The 17549-nt window shown below is 38.0% G+C and overlaps 1 protein-coding gene across 1 annotated transcript; it reads left to right on the top strand.

Annotated features, from left to right (window-relative positions):
* Positions 1 to 29: 29 nt before the first annotated feature.
* On the top strand, positions 30 to 11533 carry cbln4 (cerebellin 4 precursor). The gene is made up of 4 exons (XM_005918835.3): positions 30 to 2452; positions 3026 to 3421; positions 4709 to 4825; positions 7863 to 11533. The coding sequence occupies exons 2-4, from the start codon at positions 3155 to 3157 to the stop codon at positions 8058 to 8060; spliced, it is 582 nt and encodes a 193-aa protein (XP_005918897.1). The 5' UTR covers positions 30 to 2452; positions 3026 to 3154; the 3' UTR covers positions 8061 to 11533.
* Positions 11534 to 17549: the final 6016 nt, after the last annotated feature.

The raw sequence follows: 17549 nt of genomic DNA, 5'->3' as shown, positions 1-17549 counted from the left end.
CACGTATCAAATATGATATGCTTGGCTTTAAAGGGTTAATCCGAATTAATCTTGAATTAAAGATGAGAGTATGCACTTTCATCAAGTCTTTATTTTTTGACAACAAAATAGAGACCTATGACTTTAAATTAAAATTACGTAAAGATTAAATTTAATTTAAAAAAATATGGCACCTAGGCAGCTGATCCATCTCTGACAGTGTTATACATTCAGCATTTGTATTATTATTAATAATAGTTTGGGGAGAAAGTAGCATGAAATGGGATTTTTACAACATTCACATGCACAGATGTACTTTGAATATTTAGTTCACTGAAGCTTGACTATACACAGCACATTCTCTGACTTTATGCTGATCATTTGCATCTGCAGTTGCTTTTTTCATAATCTCTATAAAAAGATATCTGCATACGAATATTTAGAACTGAGCAACAGAGTACAGAAAGTTTTCTGGTTTCTGTTTATACTCTGAGTTGACCAAACATGTTTAAGAAGGCTAATGAAGCTTTATTTTAATAAGTGCTTTTTTCATAATGTATCTACATTTGTTAACAGTGGCTGTTGGTTAAAACACAAATCATTTGCCCAAATATCCTGCTGATAGACCGGAAGCCCTGAAATATTGGACAATGCCTCCAGAGACCAAACGATGTTTTCTTCATAATATGATGCACTGGAGTTGTATTTCACAGCTCTTTATTAAAATTTTCATCATGCTAAAGTAACCCGAAGCTCCTTTTAGTTCATAAATTCACTTCAGGTATTAATGGCTAAAGTTGGAGTCTCGGTCTGTCAACAGAAAATCCGCACAACTTTGCTGCCTAGTGAAAAATTTCAAAGGAAAGTGGTTCTTAGCACATTACACGCCATCCTCTCCCAGCTCTGCAAACTCCATTGCCATGGAAACATATTGACATGCACGACATTTGGCACGCAACCATTTGTCAGAGCTTGGTGATGACACAAATCTCACACAATGGCAGCTACTACTCAGGTTAGGGTAGTGATGTCCTCAGGTTGTCAAATGGACTGATGCCCCAAATGCCTGACAGGTAAAGACAGATTCATCTGCATTCACAAATCTACAGCTTTGAGTCCAGACAGCAAATATTTCAGGCGTTTTCAGATTTAAAAAAAAAAACACGGTGTCACCATGCTCTTTTGTGTTGTAAAACTGTCCAAAACAAAACCAGATCATATTTTTTTTCCATGTGTTCCATTGGCAGAACAAATATTATGAATATCTGCTTTTTTCCATGTGCTTTGCACCTGAAATCTGTTAATGACAAGCTCTCAGCATGTTCTGTTTTTAAGCAGCATTAATATGTTAAACACTTGTCACCATATTGTCTATTAGAGCGGGCTGATTTGTGTCAGGGTTCAGCTCCATTTGGTTGTTGGATGCTTGCTTGATTTTACCATTTAATCATTTTTAACAGTGCAACCTTGTGATCTCTCGTTGTTCAGCCACAAAGATCAAAAAGCGGCTTTCATAAGCGAGGATTTAATGATAAAGCAAATGAAAGCCTAAAACCAAATGTGCTTTTTAGAATTCAGGCTTATTTTAGTTTAATGACACTGTCTACATCTTTCACTATCTAGCAATTGCACTGTGGTATATTGCAAGGCTACTGTCTGTAATGGTCTCAACTGATTCATTTTCTGTATAGTACTTTATCCATGTAGCTAAATTAATCAGTTTGCAAAGCCTGACTTGACTTATGAACCCTCTCCTCAGAAAAATTTGAAACTAACTGAAACTCTAAGCGATTTATTGTTGACTTTTAAGGTGCAGCAAGCTCAATTAAAACTGAAAGAGACAGGCCATGTAACACTTTGTAAGTCAGAGGAAGGACGTTAAAATTGATCTGTTTTTTTATGGAGAGCATATAGTGACACAAGGACAGAGGTGACGTGCTCACATCTCTAATCTCTTGTCAATATTCTCTCAGGACACTTTGGGTGTCTTGTTGATTTAATGCAGCATACAAAGACAGACAAGTACAATTTTACATCAGATGATGCTGAGTGATAAATGTATGAAGCCTAAATCCTGTTATACCAAATCAAAACAGCCATTCAGCTCACAAAAGATGCAGGTAAAATTAGTGAAATTAAAGTAGAGGTCTGTAAGTAGGTGTGGAATGTTTTTGCCTTCCAGATCCAGAAATAAGTTGCATTTTTTTAATATATTTGTTTATTTTTTTTATTTTAAAGCTGCAAGTAGTGAAGACAGTGCTGGATTCAAGAATGATAGCAACAACATAAAAGTCCCATCAATGACTTATGTGAAAGATCATAGTACCATGAGTCAAATTCAGCCCACCTGTGCAATGAGATTATGATGAGTCACCACATTACAGTGAAACCTGCAGCCGGAGTGGACAGGGAGATACCAGGGAAGTGAAACTCCTGCTTGGTGACAGATGCAGCGATGTACTTCCATCATAGAGTAATTTAAAACTGTGAAATCATCAGAAATATGTTTGGGGATAATTATTTAAGGAGTTTGTTTCTGGATCAGAGGAAAGGACCGGAGGAACTATCAATATATGTTCAGTGTCTGTTCAGTTTTCATCATTAATACGGTCATTTGTTGAATGTATACTTTGCTTTGTGGTTATTTAATGAGGAAATAGAGGAATGAAAGCTTTAGGGAATTTACGCAGCGACCGTTAATTATAACTTCTAGCACACGTGCGTGCGTAAAGTGGATGGCTGGGCGCGCACACAAGCAGCATATCACTGCGGAACAGATATTGTCAGACGGGTTATTTGGAGTGGGAGTGAAGGCTATGGACGATTTATCGACTGATCCCCTCACGCACTGGATGGTCTACTTTTTTCTGATCCACGAGCTTTTAATAAAGTCTACCTGAAAATGAGACGCATAGAAAACAATCGGTGATTTTCGTGTTTTTCAGGTTTTTTTGTGGGGGGTTTCTTCAAAAGAAGATTTAGACTTTAAAGGGATTCTGCTTTTTTGTTTGTGTTTCACTTGGATATGGCACATCTTTGGATCCAGTAAGCGAATTTTACAGCGTCAGACGCGTCTGCAGCGGGGGAGAGCAGTGGAGGGACACGGAAACTTGTGTGGTGCAGGAGACGGTCTCTGAATCTGCGCTGCCACAGTTGTCACAGACAGAGAAGAGCCATGGTTACTTCACTCCTACTGATGCTCAGCTGGACTGTGATCTCTGAGGTTGTGAGAGCTCAGAATGACACGGAACCGATCGTCCTGGAGGGCAAATGTCTCGTGGTCTGCGACTCTAATCCGGCAACGGACTGGAAGGCTTCATCCTCTCCGCTCGGCATCTCGGTGCGCGCCGCCAACTCCAAGGTGGCTTTCTCTGCAGTCCGGAGCAACAACCACGAACCGTCGGAAATGAGCAACAAAACAAGAATAATCTACTTCGATCAGGTTAGGACCGTTTTTTGTTTTTTATTTTTTTTTTCATGAACAACACTAATGACAAAAGTGGTTAAATATATATTAATAGCACTTTCAAAATCTTTCCTGTCTTTTCCATAAAATTTCCCTATGAACGAAGGTACTTGGGTCTATTGTTTTAGTACAAATATTTATCTTTAAGCCCAGTTTTGACTTTGACAGAACATGTTTGCAGCTTTAAGTATAGCTGCAGCTCAGTTTAGTTTGAAGCTGGTTTCTGGTGGCATCGGTTGGCATGTGGACACCGTTCAAGTGCACATAATCACACGCAAGCAGGCTTGAAAGTGACTGGATTATGTTTGAGGGCGGGCATCCTGCAGAGCCTGAACACGCACCCATCATTTTGCCTCAAGCTACCCCCGCCACGCACGCGCGCACTCGACTACGCGCGCCATCCACACATTCACCTACATAAATACACCCAAACAAATCAAGCAGCAGCGAAAACAACAAGAACTCTATTAGTCATGCATCGGTGGGCAGTGTAAGGTGTTTGTAACCATATCACACAACTGATCCTCTGCCCTCTCATTTACATGACATTACATAACGTGATCTTTTGGTGTCATACTGCACTACCAGAGATATGATTGGTGTGGATCATGCATGCTGTTGCCATGAAAGCAACCCATGTCAAAGGTCCTGGCTGAGTCTTAACAGGTGGAATTCAAGTGTATGAGATTCTGCAGGAGCCTTTCATGCCTACAGCGATAACCCAGTCAAGTTCACATTCCATATTATTTTAAATATTCTATGTTTATATGACCGTAGGATGAAAATATCTCCTTCATATACCAGTGTGTTCATTTTGAATTGTTTTTAACATACAGAAGTAGCCAATGTTATTTCTACTGTTTGTATCTTAATAGAAATAGTTTCTCAGTCACTTTAAACCTGAACAAAAGAAATTCTCTTGTTTTTGTTGCTGCAAAGTGGAATTAATCTATAAAATCTGTTGTTGGGTTCCGGCTATCATCTAGTTTACGCATCACTTGTGTTTTTGTGGAGTTGGAAATTCACTTGCTAGGTTTAGGTCTCTCGAGAAGGAAGCATGAATTAAATGTTTTTTGAAGTGTGTCACACTCACTTTGTGTCTGATCAGGAAAGCGACCTGGTAGCCACAACAGTGAAGTGTGCTTGGCTGATGTCCTATTTAAATATTTAATCCCAAAGCCCATTTGAAATTAAAACCTTTATTGAAGTGCTGAGTATATAAACACCTTTGTCGCATTCTTTGTTTCCTCCCTCCTTTCACAGGTTCTTGTGAATATAGGAAACTACTTCACATTTGAATCAGTATTTCTGTCCCCGAGGAAAGGAGTCTACAGTTTTAACTTCCACGTGATTAAAGTGTACCAGAGCCAAACCATACAGGTATCACTTTATGTTCATTTTACACATCTGTGCAGTTGACTCAATTGTAAAACCCCATTTCAGTGTCTGGCTAGGACAAAATATCTTTCTCTGGGACAATAAAGAAATTATTTGCGCAGGGAAGAACACCTTACTTCTGGAAAAGGGAAAACAATAAATTGCATTATTATTCCAATTTATTATTCGGACACTACCACTGACTCCAAATCCCATCACACAAAATCTCAATAGAAAAGCACTGGCACAAACTAATACTACGAACAACTACTAATGAAGGCAAGGTGGACCTAAAATTCATTTTAAGATAATTATTTCTATTTACTTATTTATTTAATAGATTTTTGCATGTAATCTGCAATAGAAAACATTCAGCGACATTTGAAAAAAAAAATGCTGTCTCACTATCAAAACCTCATTGATTGGATTAATTGTTTTATTCCATGAATCACCACCACCGCATTTCCACACCCACACACATTAAACAAAAAGCACAAACACTTCATACTGATATGACTTGAAAAAATGTGTTAGGTTAAAGGTTTGAATAAGCCTGCTCGATGCCAAGGTTATATTTTCAGTGACTAACTAACGAGAATTTCATTTGAATTTAAAATGACCATGTTGAAATATAATGGCTTAAAATACAATTACCTCTGCAAATATTTAATTGTACAAATGCCAAAGTTCATCCGCCTTGAAAAGAATATTAAGTAGCTAAAGTGAAAAAAAAATGAACTAGGAAGGTAACACACAGTAGTTGGTGATATGCATCATTGCTGCTCTTGGTTTTCTCAGATACACGTGCTACATTCCCATGTCAGTGCATTTGTTTCACTAGTATCACGAGCCTTTGTATTGCCTCAGTTTGAAGCTTCTTAATAAGTAATTTGCTGTCAAATTCTGATTTTAGGTTAATCTGGATCACACTATCTCACCTAGTGATTCCTCCATTAAAGTATTATGATGAAGATGATTTTAAGGAAGAGATTTTATCCCCATCAGCACACATGATTTTCTTTGGTGCGATAACAATTTTGCTTTTTTGGAGGATTCTGATAGGCAAAATTCATGTGTCTATGAGCACATCTGTAACCAATTTGCTTGATGTTCCTTTGCCCCCAGCGATGCTGCTTAGAACAGAAAACAGGAAACTAGTGCAGCATTTCTTCCCCCTTACAATTTTGGTTGTTTGAGAGTTAGTAACACCCGAGTTTGCATTACTGGCAAGCCAGCGTTCTTGTAAAAGCAAAAGAAAAATTAATGTTGCTAAAAGTTTTGTTTTTCTAATTTGAACATTTTTAATGTTTTACTCCTTTATTTCATTACTTTGAAGAGTAATTGTCTCTTTTTGAGTTTTGGTGGGGTATTTGATACCTTTTACTTTTTCAATAGAGCACTACAGAGAATTTTCCTTATATAAAGTGCTTTGCCAGTTGTCAGTGTATGGATGAGTAGTAACGTAACTTCTCTCAGAGCCTGTAGACTGCTTTTATGTCAGAACAATATGATGTTAATTCTGGCTCTCTGATGCCTCATTTAAGAAGTCTTCCACTCCAATAGAGTGACAACAGTGAGCAACAATAGCAAATGTTACCTTGGAAATGAAGTCTACTAATCATCAACTAGCGCAAAACAGACTCAACTAAATTGTAGCTAGCAGACTGTAGCGTCCTTGCTTATTGAAACTGTTGCTTGAAAACTTCCTCACGAAATAACGAACTAGCGTTTACATTTAAGTAGAAACGCTAGTTGGCTAGCTTCTAAAATGATCTCGTCACTTAACAAATTAGTATTTTAATCAGGTTCACTTATACATTATATCAAAGCTGTGCAATATTACGTTGACACAAAGTACAGATAAGCTATACAGATAAAAGTATTGGACCAGACCTCTTAATAGTGTTTTCACTGCCATTGTCACAAGCGTATACAATCAAACACATAGCCGTGCAGTCTGCCTTTACAAACATTTGCCAAAGAATGAGTCGTTCTACAGAATTCACTGAATTTGAATACTGCGATAGGATGCTGCTGTGGAAAAAGGTAAGTTTGTGAAAAAATTTCCCTCCAAGATATTCCACAATCATCTTTAAGTGGCATTATTAAAAAGTGGAAGCATTTAGGAATCACAACAAACCATTTAAATGACTGAGTTATAATGGTGCCTAAAAGCCACCAACACACTGACTCAGTAACTGCAGAGTTTCAAACCTCGTCTGGCATTAAAATCTGCCGGGCATCCGTTGGGCATCTTTCTTCGCCTTTAGACAATAATTCTGATGGCAAAAGAGCCAAACGGGACAGGCAAAAGGGAAAAAATAAAAAATCTGCGGGGAGCTTTGTGGTATGGGTTTCCAGGGCTGAGCCGCTCCTGTAGGTGTAATGTGTAGGTAGCCCTCTTATCTCACTAATCAGCATATATCTGCCATAATTACCATCTTCATATTTAAAGACGATTGACCACAGACAATCAATGACATTCAGTGGCATTGAGTGATAATTGCAAAGCAGACCAGTCCCAAGCTAAACTCTAGAAGAAAGTCAGCTTTTGAATAAAGTTAACTTTATTTAACTTTGCAACAGTTCCTTGATGGTTGCAGCAACTACCATTAACACAAAAATGATAGTGCTGATTGACACATGACGAGGTGCTAAAAACATTAGAGGATAAAGCGATCCAAAAGGCGAAGTGCTCCTAAAGTCAATTTTGCACTGTTTGTTAGCCACTGTAGCTACCTTATAAAACACATGCAGATATAATATCATGTACATCTCAATGTCGCCTTTAAAAAATACTCACTGCTGCAAAAGGGGTTAAAAAAAAAAAAAGGAGAAAAGACTTTATTTTCCTCCCTCTTCCACTCTGTACACAGTAAGTGCACTTAAGTGTTTGTATAGTGGGTTTAACATTACCGTCTCCATGTAAGAGGTCAAGTGACATAATTACAAATAAGAAATAAACTATGCTGACCCACATCTTAGATTCCGTTTTTCCTGCTGTACTCTTGCTAATTGTTACTTCTGTTGGATCATCCAGGTGAACTTGATGTTGAATGGGAAACCAGTCATCTCTGCCTTTGCGGGTGACAAAGATGTAACTCGCGAGGCAGCCACTAATGGAGTTCTGCTCTATCTTGAAAAAGAGGACAAAGTCTACCTAAAGCTGGAGAAAGGAAACCTAGTTGGTGGATGGCAATACTCAACATTTTCTGGCTTTCTTGTGTTCCCTCTGTAAAAAAGAAAAAAACAAAAGAAAAAAGAAAAAAAGAAAAGAAGATTGTAAGCTCACTGACTTCTTCATAATGTGTTGTCACAGTATAATCAAAACATTGCTGCTGCATCAGTTGGATCTTGCCAAAATGTTGAAAAATGATAGATGGAAATGGATCCCAACATAGAGAGGAAAATAAGACTTTGGAAATGGTTCACGTTCGCTGGAAGTGCTGTGTCCCCGTCCAGATGAAAGAGAGACTTGAAATGTTCCCTATCGCTACTGTATGTTCCTGTCACTCAAGCAGCCTCAGAGAGGAACACTAAAACATCTCAAAAGTACTTTTCAGACTTTCACTTGTCGGAATATGTTTAGCATACTGATGTTTTTTCCCATGACAGCGGTTGCATTCAAAGACATCTGCCTTTTGAGAGTAAACCGTATGCCTGTTACCTGTGTAGCTTGTCATCAACCAAGTATTTGTATTGCTAAGTAATGGGGAATGTCTTTTCTGGACCTAATTGTTCCAGGATACGTGAGGGATAGCAGTAATGTAGGTCACCGATTGCCTAAAACAATGCTATTGGAAATTCCTTAATCAAACAAAGTAATTTAAAATTGATTTAAAAATTGCTGAAGTGGCCACAAGCCACATCACCTCGCAGGCTTAACCTTCAGAATTTTACTAAACGAGGCCCACGAACACAGAAAATTACCACAAAGGGCTTTAAATTACCATGAAGAGAAAAAGATCAAATGATCCACAAAGACATGCAGCTAAACCACAGTAGCACAAAAAGATACAAAATGAGCACAAAACATACAAATAAGCAAAAACAAACTGATTGAAAGGACACGCAAAGAAAATGTGAGGAGTCTGCTTTCAGTCGGATCTCATTCCTGGCACATTGACGCTCAAGTTGTGAGATAAGTACAGGGTGTCCTTTGGTGTAGTGACGCATCAGGTCACAGGGGCTTGTTTAAAAGTGAAACCATGATGTTTTTCTATACCTAACTGAGTTTTGGTAGCTAAACTTAATCGATCAACAAGCGAAAACAGAATAAAACACATTTGTCAGGGAAATATGATTCATGCCAACTGTTTTAATAGGACACTTTCTTTTCCGTGTTCAGTTACGCCGGGCAGTCAGACTTATTTCAGGTAGGAATTTGGCTTTCAACCACAATGAAAGCAAGACAAATCTAATAAAACAATTCTTTTGCATTAATCTTTTTGCTGTGAAGCTCTCCTTTTGTTTGGTGGTATTTTGCTTTTGACCCTCTTTAGAAGCCAAAAGTTTCGTGCTGTTTATTTCAGCACAAGCTTAAATTAAGAAACAAGAGCTTTTAGTCAACAATAGGAAGAAGTAAAAGTCCTTAAAGGTTTCTTTAGGTGAGTCAGCAGAAGGACCATTAATGATTGCTTTCAGCTGCTTTTGTCTCCAAGGCTCTCTCAACCAATCTGCTTTCAGCAGTGTGCAGCCGAGGTGGCGGTTGATTGCTTCAGCTTTCCATCACTCTTCCTGTGATTACCGCGCAGATCTCAGAAGGCGCAGAAATCCTCTGCTGCCTGGGCCTTTTGTTGTGCCCTGTGTGTAACTTCTTATATCTTGTGATGGAAGCTTCTGGCCGGTTGCCTTTACAAGAAAGGCTTTATGGTCAAAAACACTCCCTATTCTGTCCTGTAGGAGATCCTGGTATCCCGAACCAACTCTATGCCTTTATTTTTTGTCTTTTATTTGAATTTTAAATAAAGGACTATTTTTTTTAAGTAAATGCATGATGTTTGTTAAATTGACCATGCTAAATAGTCAAGATAATAGCATAATCAAGAAGTACAGTTGTGCCTCATCCAATGCGTCAAGGCACCACTGCTAACCCAGAGTTAATGGAGAACCAAAGCAGAGCAAAAATCAAGAAAGATGGTAGACTTAAATATGTCAGGTGGCCAGAAGCATGACTTTAAATGAGGACTAGTGCTGCGCTCGATTTGCTTAATTGTTTAATTCACTGGCAACTGTGTGCCAAAACGCTCACGAAATCAACTACGATGACGGCATAGGTCAGTGTTATGTTTACAGTGTGTTCGTTTTTCTGCCCAGAGGACAAAAAAGAAAATAAGAAAAAAATAGAAAAAAAAAGAAATTAGATACTGCAGTAAGGGAAAGATTATGGCTTTGGTCAAATGTGAATAAAGTAAATCGTGCTTCATGTCTCTGTTGCCTTTTTTCTATAGTGAACAAAGACCATAATCTCTCCCTGACCTTAACCAAGTGCTGAGTGCCTCCACACAACCATGGAAAGTGTTAAGAATGAATCAGTGGCGACTGCAGATATTGTACTGTAAGCGCGCATAGTACTCGAAAACAAATATGTTTCTGAACCTGCAGATAATTGGATTTGTGTTAAAATGCACTCGTTCAAAATTCAAAGCGTAAAAAACAAAATTCCTACATGTGCTCTCCTAATAGATCTTACACAAGTCAACTGGTTTATGGACCTTAATAAAGTTTAATGGGCATCTGAGAACCTTAATTAGTTAACATGCTGATAATAAACAGATTCCTGTCACAGTCTGTGAGCATAAGTCGTTTCCACTGGGTGGCCTGGGATAACTGATGAATTAATAAACTCCTTAATTGTTACTCCAGCTCAATGTGCGCTTACAGTATATAATGGTTCCCCTCTTCATCTCTACAGTAGTTACAGCCCTTGCTGCAGTGTGTGCTGCTGGTGCAGTGTGCATCTGCACTGTTAAAAATCAACCCTAGGAGAGCCTATTTCCATCATTATTTCATCCTGAAATGAAAAGCTACACCCTCATCAGCTTAAGCCTCTCTGAAGTGTTCTAGATGTCCACTTTCACTCTTTGAGCGTACGTTTCTGCCTGTTGGTTGTTCACGTATTATTTGTCAGTGATTGATAACTTTCCCTTGGCATCACTGTCACATTTTGTAACCAGAAAGGGAACATTGAAGAGGACAATTTTTCATCTTTCAGTTAAAGCTAAGAATGAAAAAAAAAAAAAAAGTTCAGCTCAACAAGGCTCCTGAAAATTGACAGTTACAGTTGTGTAACTGTCATGCCGACAGTTGCACAAGAAAATAATGCTGAAATTAATACTGCAAATATATTCACCGAGAGAGTTCTCTTTAAAAGTTTTTTAAAAGTACAAGACTGGCAGCATTTATTAAATTCCACTATGTATATTTATTTTGCTGAATTGAAATAATATTTCTGGTGTCTAAATTACATTTGTGTTTGCTCACATTGGTGGAATCATAATGACTGTGGAAGCTGGACTGTGCCCCTGAAATGCTTAAAGCATCAGTTGGTGATAATTTTACTCCTTAATTTTGTATTTGAACATATAAATGTAAATCTATGTGTTCAAAAGTTTTATCCTGATCATCTTTTTTTTTAATCAATGTATTAATTGTATACATTAATGTATAATTAATGTATTGACGAATCTGCCGTTAAATAACAAATAAAAATTGTGGGTTTTTTTTAAAAGACGTAGCATTATTACGTTTTATTTTTCTCAAAAAAACTGGAAAAATCTGAGTTTATGCTGCTGTTGCTTGTGATGGAGTTCTGCTTTAAGAAGTCCAAATCTATGGATGCGATGGAAACACACAGAAGATAAGAACAGTAATAGCACTCACTGTGTATAAAAGATGTGATATTGCCAATTTGTTTGTGAAGTGAGAAGATGAGCGGGTCATGGTTACAATTTTTACTTCTGGAAACCTGACGTAATTGCGCTGACAGAGAAACTAAGGCACTTTGTGTGCTCATAGGCATATGATTTATCATAATGTAAAAAATATAAAACTTCCTGTTGTATTCATATGACTTGAAACTAATGAGCCCATAAACCCATCAGGAAGGTGGACAGTGGCAGTGAGAGCTCTTTGCCATAGACTTCTATACAACCTGGTTGTTCTTTTGCAGTGACAAGAATCACCCCTATCTCACTGTTACAAAGGATGCAGGCTTAAGATACAACTACACTGGTTTCACTTTTCAACCATGAGTTATGTCCATCATTTATAAACAGTATATGTGAAATAAGTATAAAAGAAACCTCATGTCAATTTTGGATAAGCTTTTAACATCTGTCCACAGAGTCACGAAGGAAATTGAGCTTATCCCAGCTGTTGAGCTGTTGCTAGTGAGAGGCAGGGTACACCACGAACAGGTCACCACTCTACAGCCAGTTGAAAATAACCGAAGTTATTCTGAATTTCCTCACAGTCTTTGGCCTGTGAGAGGAAGCCAGAAGTCCAGCAAAGAACCCTAACAGGCGCAGGTAGAACTTGCAAACTCCAGAAAAGCCCCAGACCATGTTCAATCCCAGGACTTTCCTGCTATAAGGTAACACTGCTAACCACCACACCACCATGCTGCTCACACAATAATGAATAAAAAACTGCACACATTCCATTTCTGAAATTTCATAAATTTTCATCTAACATGTGCCAGACTGTACTCATTCTCATATGACCCATTAGATTCTGAATTCCCATTCCCATGAAAATTTTCACCATCTCCATCTTGATATTTTTTTAAGGAGTGGGTTTAACTGTGAAAACTGCATACTTATTGGTTAATGACTTGTCAGTCACACTGGTGGCCATTAAACATGAATGCAGGGTTAAAGAACTTTTTCCCTGGCTACACGTAAAACCACAAAGCTAAATCCATCCTTACTTTTACATAACTAAACTATCTCAGTATATTTAAGTACATTCCATAGATGGTATAATATATAAGTAACGAAAAAGCAGTTGGATGTGGTGTGGTGGTTGGCATCTCACACACTGTGGTTGAAACTAATTTTGTGCCATCTGAAAACTTGAAGGTCATGCTTTTTTTTCCAGGTAAGGCGGGCATGCTAATTTGTGCAGCTTGCATCAGGTCAGATTAGTAAATAGAAATCTCTCTTCATTCTTGTTGCTCTTCCGCAAAAATCTTTTTTCTTCTTATTAAAGGCAGACATTTATTTAGTATCTGCACAGAATTTTCTTGCATGATAAATGCAATTCACGTGTTTTTTTCACGTGTTTTGAAAGTATTTTACTTTGCCGTTTACCACAAATAGAGCAGTACTGCATTTTTTTGTTCATTCATTCTCAGCAGAAATAGGCTGTCATGTGAATGAATTGCTAGGTGATGATGGCATTTTCTTTATCCTCTGAAACAAGAAAAGCAAAATAGTTGATTCATGTGTGGTTGGCTTTTCTATAGGTTGTAATGGCTTTTCCCTCTCAGAGCCAAATCACACAAAATATCATTAAAATATGATTTTATACATTTCAAAGAACTTAAAACGATGTGAGGTAGGCCAGGGTTATTCACTTCAATCAATGATGTGTAAAAGTTGAACTCAGGAAAATGTCCAAAATCAAAGAGGAATAAAGGAATATTCTAACTCAGGCTCTGTGGAAACTATTAGACTATCTCTGTATAGTCTAATAGTTTCCACATAGCTGTTTTTATAAAATGAAATTGTAGTTTTTTCCCTGTTTTATTGGATGGCAAATGCAGTGTGGCATTTAAAACACAAGGAATGGTGTAAACATGCTATGAAACAACCACAGGGGGGTTTAAAATTGTCATTTTTAAGCGATTCTCAAATGACGTGAACAACAGCCTATGAGAGGATGATATTTTGGAAATTAATGACACAGTAGAGACAAAATTTCTTTCAAGTGCAACTTAAAAGGAACAGGCTGACCTGATGAATTAGACCAAAACAAAGAAGATTATATATCACCACTCCGAGATAACACGCATATTCATTAAATAGCTCTAAGTCAGTAATCTGACATGAGTTACATTGTCAGCCAGTGTTGTTTGGTGCAGGAAAAACTGTGCAGCTATATCTCTATGAACAGCAAACCGTTTGAGTTAAAAGAAGATGTGCAAGTCGTGTCATTTGTAATTGTTATGTCGTATGAGTAATGGACAAACACAGGTTTCAGTGGCCTTTTATCTAACGTGCATTTATTTGAAATTCAAGCGGTGGTAAACATGTTGAATCCTGCTCTCTAACGTTTGTGTTATGTGTTGAAACAACAATAATACCTTCTGTTAATGAATCTGATCCCAAAATCATTTGCAGAGATTATTTGCCACTGGAGCTTGATTTGTTTCCGACTGTGTTCAGGCTCTAGATTGACTGTTTACTAGATAATAAATATCCTGCCACAGAGTCAATTTTAGGTAAACTGCATATGTCTCGAATTACATGAATTTCATTAAACAGCAGACAGAAGGCCATCCTGAGAACTTTACACTCCAAATCCACTCCAAATGGTAATTTTATGTTTGTGTAGCTGTGGGACAAAACTGCTGCAGAAAAGAGGATTTAAGGAACACAAGTTGTTGCTTTGCTCAAAGCTATGGTGGCAGGTGTGCTGTGTTGAATTTCAAACCTAATTCTGACCTTTACCGGCATTTCAGAGGACGATATTGAGATGTGATTGAATATACTGTCTCTAAATAGTGTAGCACTTTAAGAAGATTGTTTTCAGCACTTGGGTTTAGATATGCAGAGCACTATTCACTTTGATTGTATCCATTGGGACACATAACCCCTGAACTGAATTATAACTCAGCATTAACCCGAGTAAAACAAAACACGAGCTTCTTCTAAACGTAAAAAAATCATCAGAGGTGTGAGAAAAACCTTTACAAAACAGTATTTTTCATAGTTTTTTTTTCCAGTACGGGTCTCTTTTTATAGCTTCACACAATAACAAAGAACGGTGCACATTTTAAACATTTCTGTATGCTACTCTAAGATTTCCTTCCTTATTGAGCATCAAAGTAAAGCAAAGTGCAGACATTGCAAAAGACCTTTAGTTCCTTCTTCTATACTGCCCAGCAGATTTTTCTTCTTTTACGTTCTACAAGCTTTCAATTGACAGTTTGTTTAATGCTCCTCCTGGACACAGCTTTCACCAGGCATAGAAAACAATGTGTATGGCCTATAACAAGCAGCAGCTTATACTTGTTATGTGAGGAGTTTGGAGAGCATATGGGAAAACTGGCTCTTAATTTCTATTTTTACACCCATCTTAGCAGAAGAAAGCATAATTTTCAAATGGCTCAGTCATGGCCCAATTGCATTATTTTATTGATATACAAGTAGCAGTAAGAAAAGTCTACAAATATAGATTTTAGAATTGTGATAGCTACTCTGTCATGTGCTTTATTCAATTGGGACAGCAGTACATTTCTGAGACTAAGTGATATGTTCCCCGCATAAATGAAACATAGCATCTTGACCACTGAAAGTACTTTACATTGTAAGCTGCATCATCTGATTCACACCCTGATTCCTTCTGAACATTTTAAACACAATCCAACTTAGAGTCCCAGTCATGGAGCCGAAGAGGCGAGGACTCATGAAAAACCTTGGAGGCATAGGGATCTTCACTGGCTCCCCGTCAAATACTGTATCGTTTTTAAAATCCTTTTGTATACTCTCAAAATTCCAAATAACATGGCACCTAGTTACCTAACTGACCTCCTTGACTTGTATAGCCCTAAGAGAGCGCTTAGATCCTCTAACCAACTGCTATTAGTGCAACCTAGGCCTCGACTAAAGACCAGAGGAGACCGTGCTTTTGCTATCGCCACACCCAAACTTTGGGATAATCTTCCACCGGATCTCAGCATGTCAGAATCCATTGAATCGTTTAAATCATGCTCTAAAACCCACCTGTTCAATCTAGCTAATTAGTTCGGACTTCCATCCGGTCTGCATTTGTATTCCATGACTGTAATTGTTACTGTAACTATTACTGTATTTTCTTTTCTTTGTCTATTGTTGTAATCCGCACTACGGCACTTATGCGAAGCACTTTGATGTACTGTGATCTTTTTAAATGTGCTATAGAAAAATTTTTTGATTGATTGATTAATAGGAAGAACGTGCAATGTGTACACAGAAAGGCCTGGAAAAGACTGGACCCAGAACTTTCTTGTTGTAAGGCGACAGAGCCTAGGGCTGTACCACCGTGCCTCCCAAGTATGTTTTTAAAAACAAAGCACATTCAAATTTTATTTTACTTGACATACTCACACTGTGCTAATGGAAACAATTAGTCTGACCTGTAAAATCAAAAACAATATTGTTACTGGTTACATAACAAACTCATTTTTAGCCTATGCTCTCTGATGTCATGACTGAGACACCTCATCAATATTATATAAAGCCATCTAATCAGCAGTTGAAATTTGAAATGTCCACGTCTAGTTTTTTAAGAGACTTACGTGCTGTTAAATAATTGAATTACATGGTAAGGGTCTTAGCAGACAGTCAGTTAGCATATTCTTGATGCCAGACACTCAAATGAAATATAGGTAAGTTCCTTTATTGAAGGTGACTTTTCTGTCCTTGAACCTTCGAGACACCGTATGACAGTACAGCGGTATGACGTTAGGCTTAAAACGTGTTACATACATTTACATCCTTGACTGAATCCAAAAAGGACAATCCCGTGGTGTTTTTAAAAAAGTGTTAATTCCTTATAATCTTCTCCTCTCTATGACTGGAGGCATCACTCAGTTCTTGAATAAGTAAACAGCTTTGGAGATAAGACAGCTACGTGCTTCAGGTAGCAAGAGATGAAGATGAGGGTTACATGAGTCATGAGTAGTATCTAAATCTTTGTGTTGTCTGACTCAATTTGAAGGGGGGTGAATACATTAGCAGGAATAAAGGAACTTGTTAATGCAATCCAATTCAACTGCTCTACAATAAACACTACCATAGAGAAGCTCATTCATTTGAGAATATAAGAGTAGACATGACCTTCCCCTGGATTGTCAACTACTTGACAGACTGTGGGGTCGTCTGACTAGGCAGAGCTCTGTCTGATTGAGAAAGTGAGCAATACAGGAGCTTCACAGAGCACACAGTGTGCTGTGCCCATCCCCGTTCACCTTTTATACCCTCAGACTTTTAGTGTTACTCAGGGCCATGCTATTTGCAGAAGGTTCTCTGATGGCTCTTTAGTTGTAGGATGCATAAGTGTGGGAGGGTTCGGAGGTGGAGTACAGGGCACTAGTATTGGATGATTTTGAGGAGTGGTCTGGGGAAAATCATCTGCTCTGAACATGGATAAGACCAGGGAGAGGGTGATTGTCTTCAGAAGGAAAAGAATGTCTACATAGTCTTTGTGTATTCTGGGAGGCGATGTTAATGTGGCAAAGGACTACAAGTACCTAGGCATCCACTTTAACAACAGATGGAAGTGTAAGAACACCGAAGCTGTGAGGCAGTGGTGTCAAACATATGACCCAGACATCAGAAACAACCCACAAAAAAAGGTTGTATCTGGCCTTGGATGATTTCTTTTTACATTTTTTAATGAAATGCACTGCTGTTTATTTTGTGCCGCTGCTACCCCATTGTTTGGTCTGTGATAATATATCAAGCATAACTCAAGCTTGGTGGATCTAAATTAGATGTTAGTGTCATGACTTGAAATTATA

Source organism: Haplochromis burtoni, unplaced genomic scaffold (assembly GCF_018398535.1).
Source record: "Haplochromis burtoni strain Fernald_Lab_line unplaced genomic scaffold, NCSU_Asbu1 Contig_31, whole genome shotgun sequence".
Classification (NCBI taxonomy): Eukaryota; Metazoa; Chordata; class Actinopteri; order Cichliformes; family Cichlidae; genus Haplochromis; species Haplochromis burtoni.
This window is presented reverse-complemented; position numbering and strand designations above follow the sequence as displayed.

Coding starts and splice junctions, on each gene's coding strand:
- cbln4 (XM_005918835.3), top strand. CDS start 3,155: ATGGTTACTTCACTCCTACTGATGCTCAGCTGGACTGTGATCTCTGAG. Junction 3,422..4,708: donor GAATAATCTACTTCGATCAG/GTTAGGACCGTT, acceptor CTCCTTTCACAG/GTTCTTGTGAATATAGGAAA. Junction 4,826..7,862: donor ACCAGAGCCAAACCATACAG/GTATCACTTTAT, acceptor TGGATCATCCAG/GTGAACTTGATGTTGAATGG.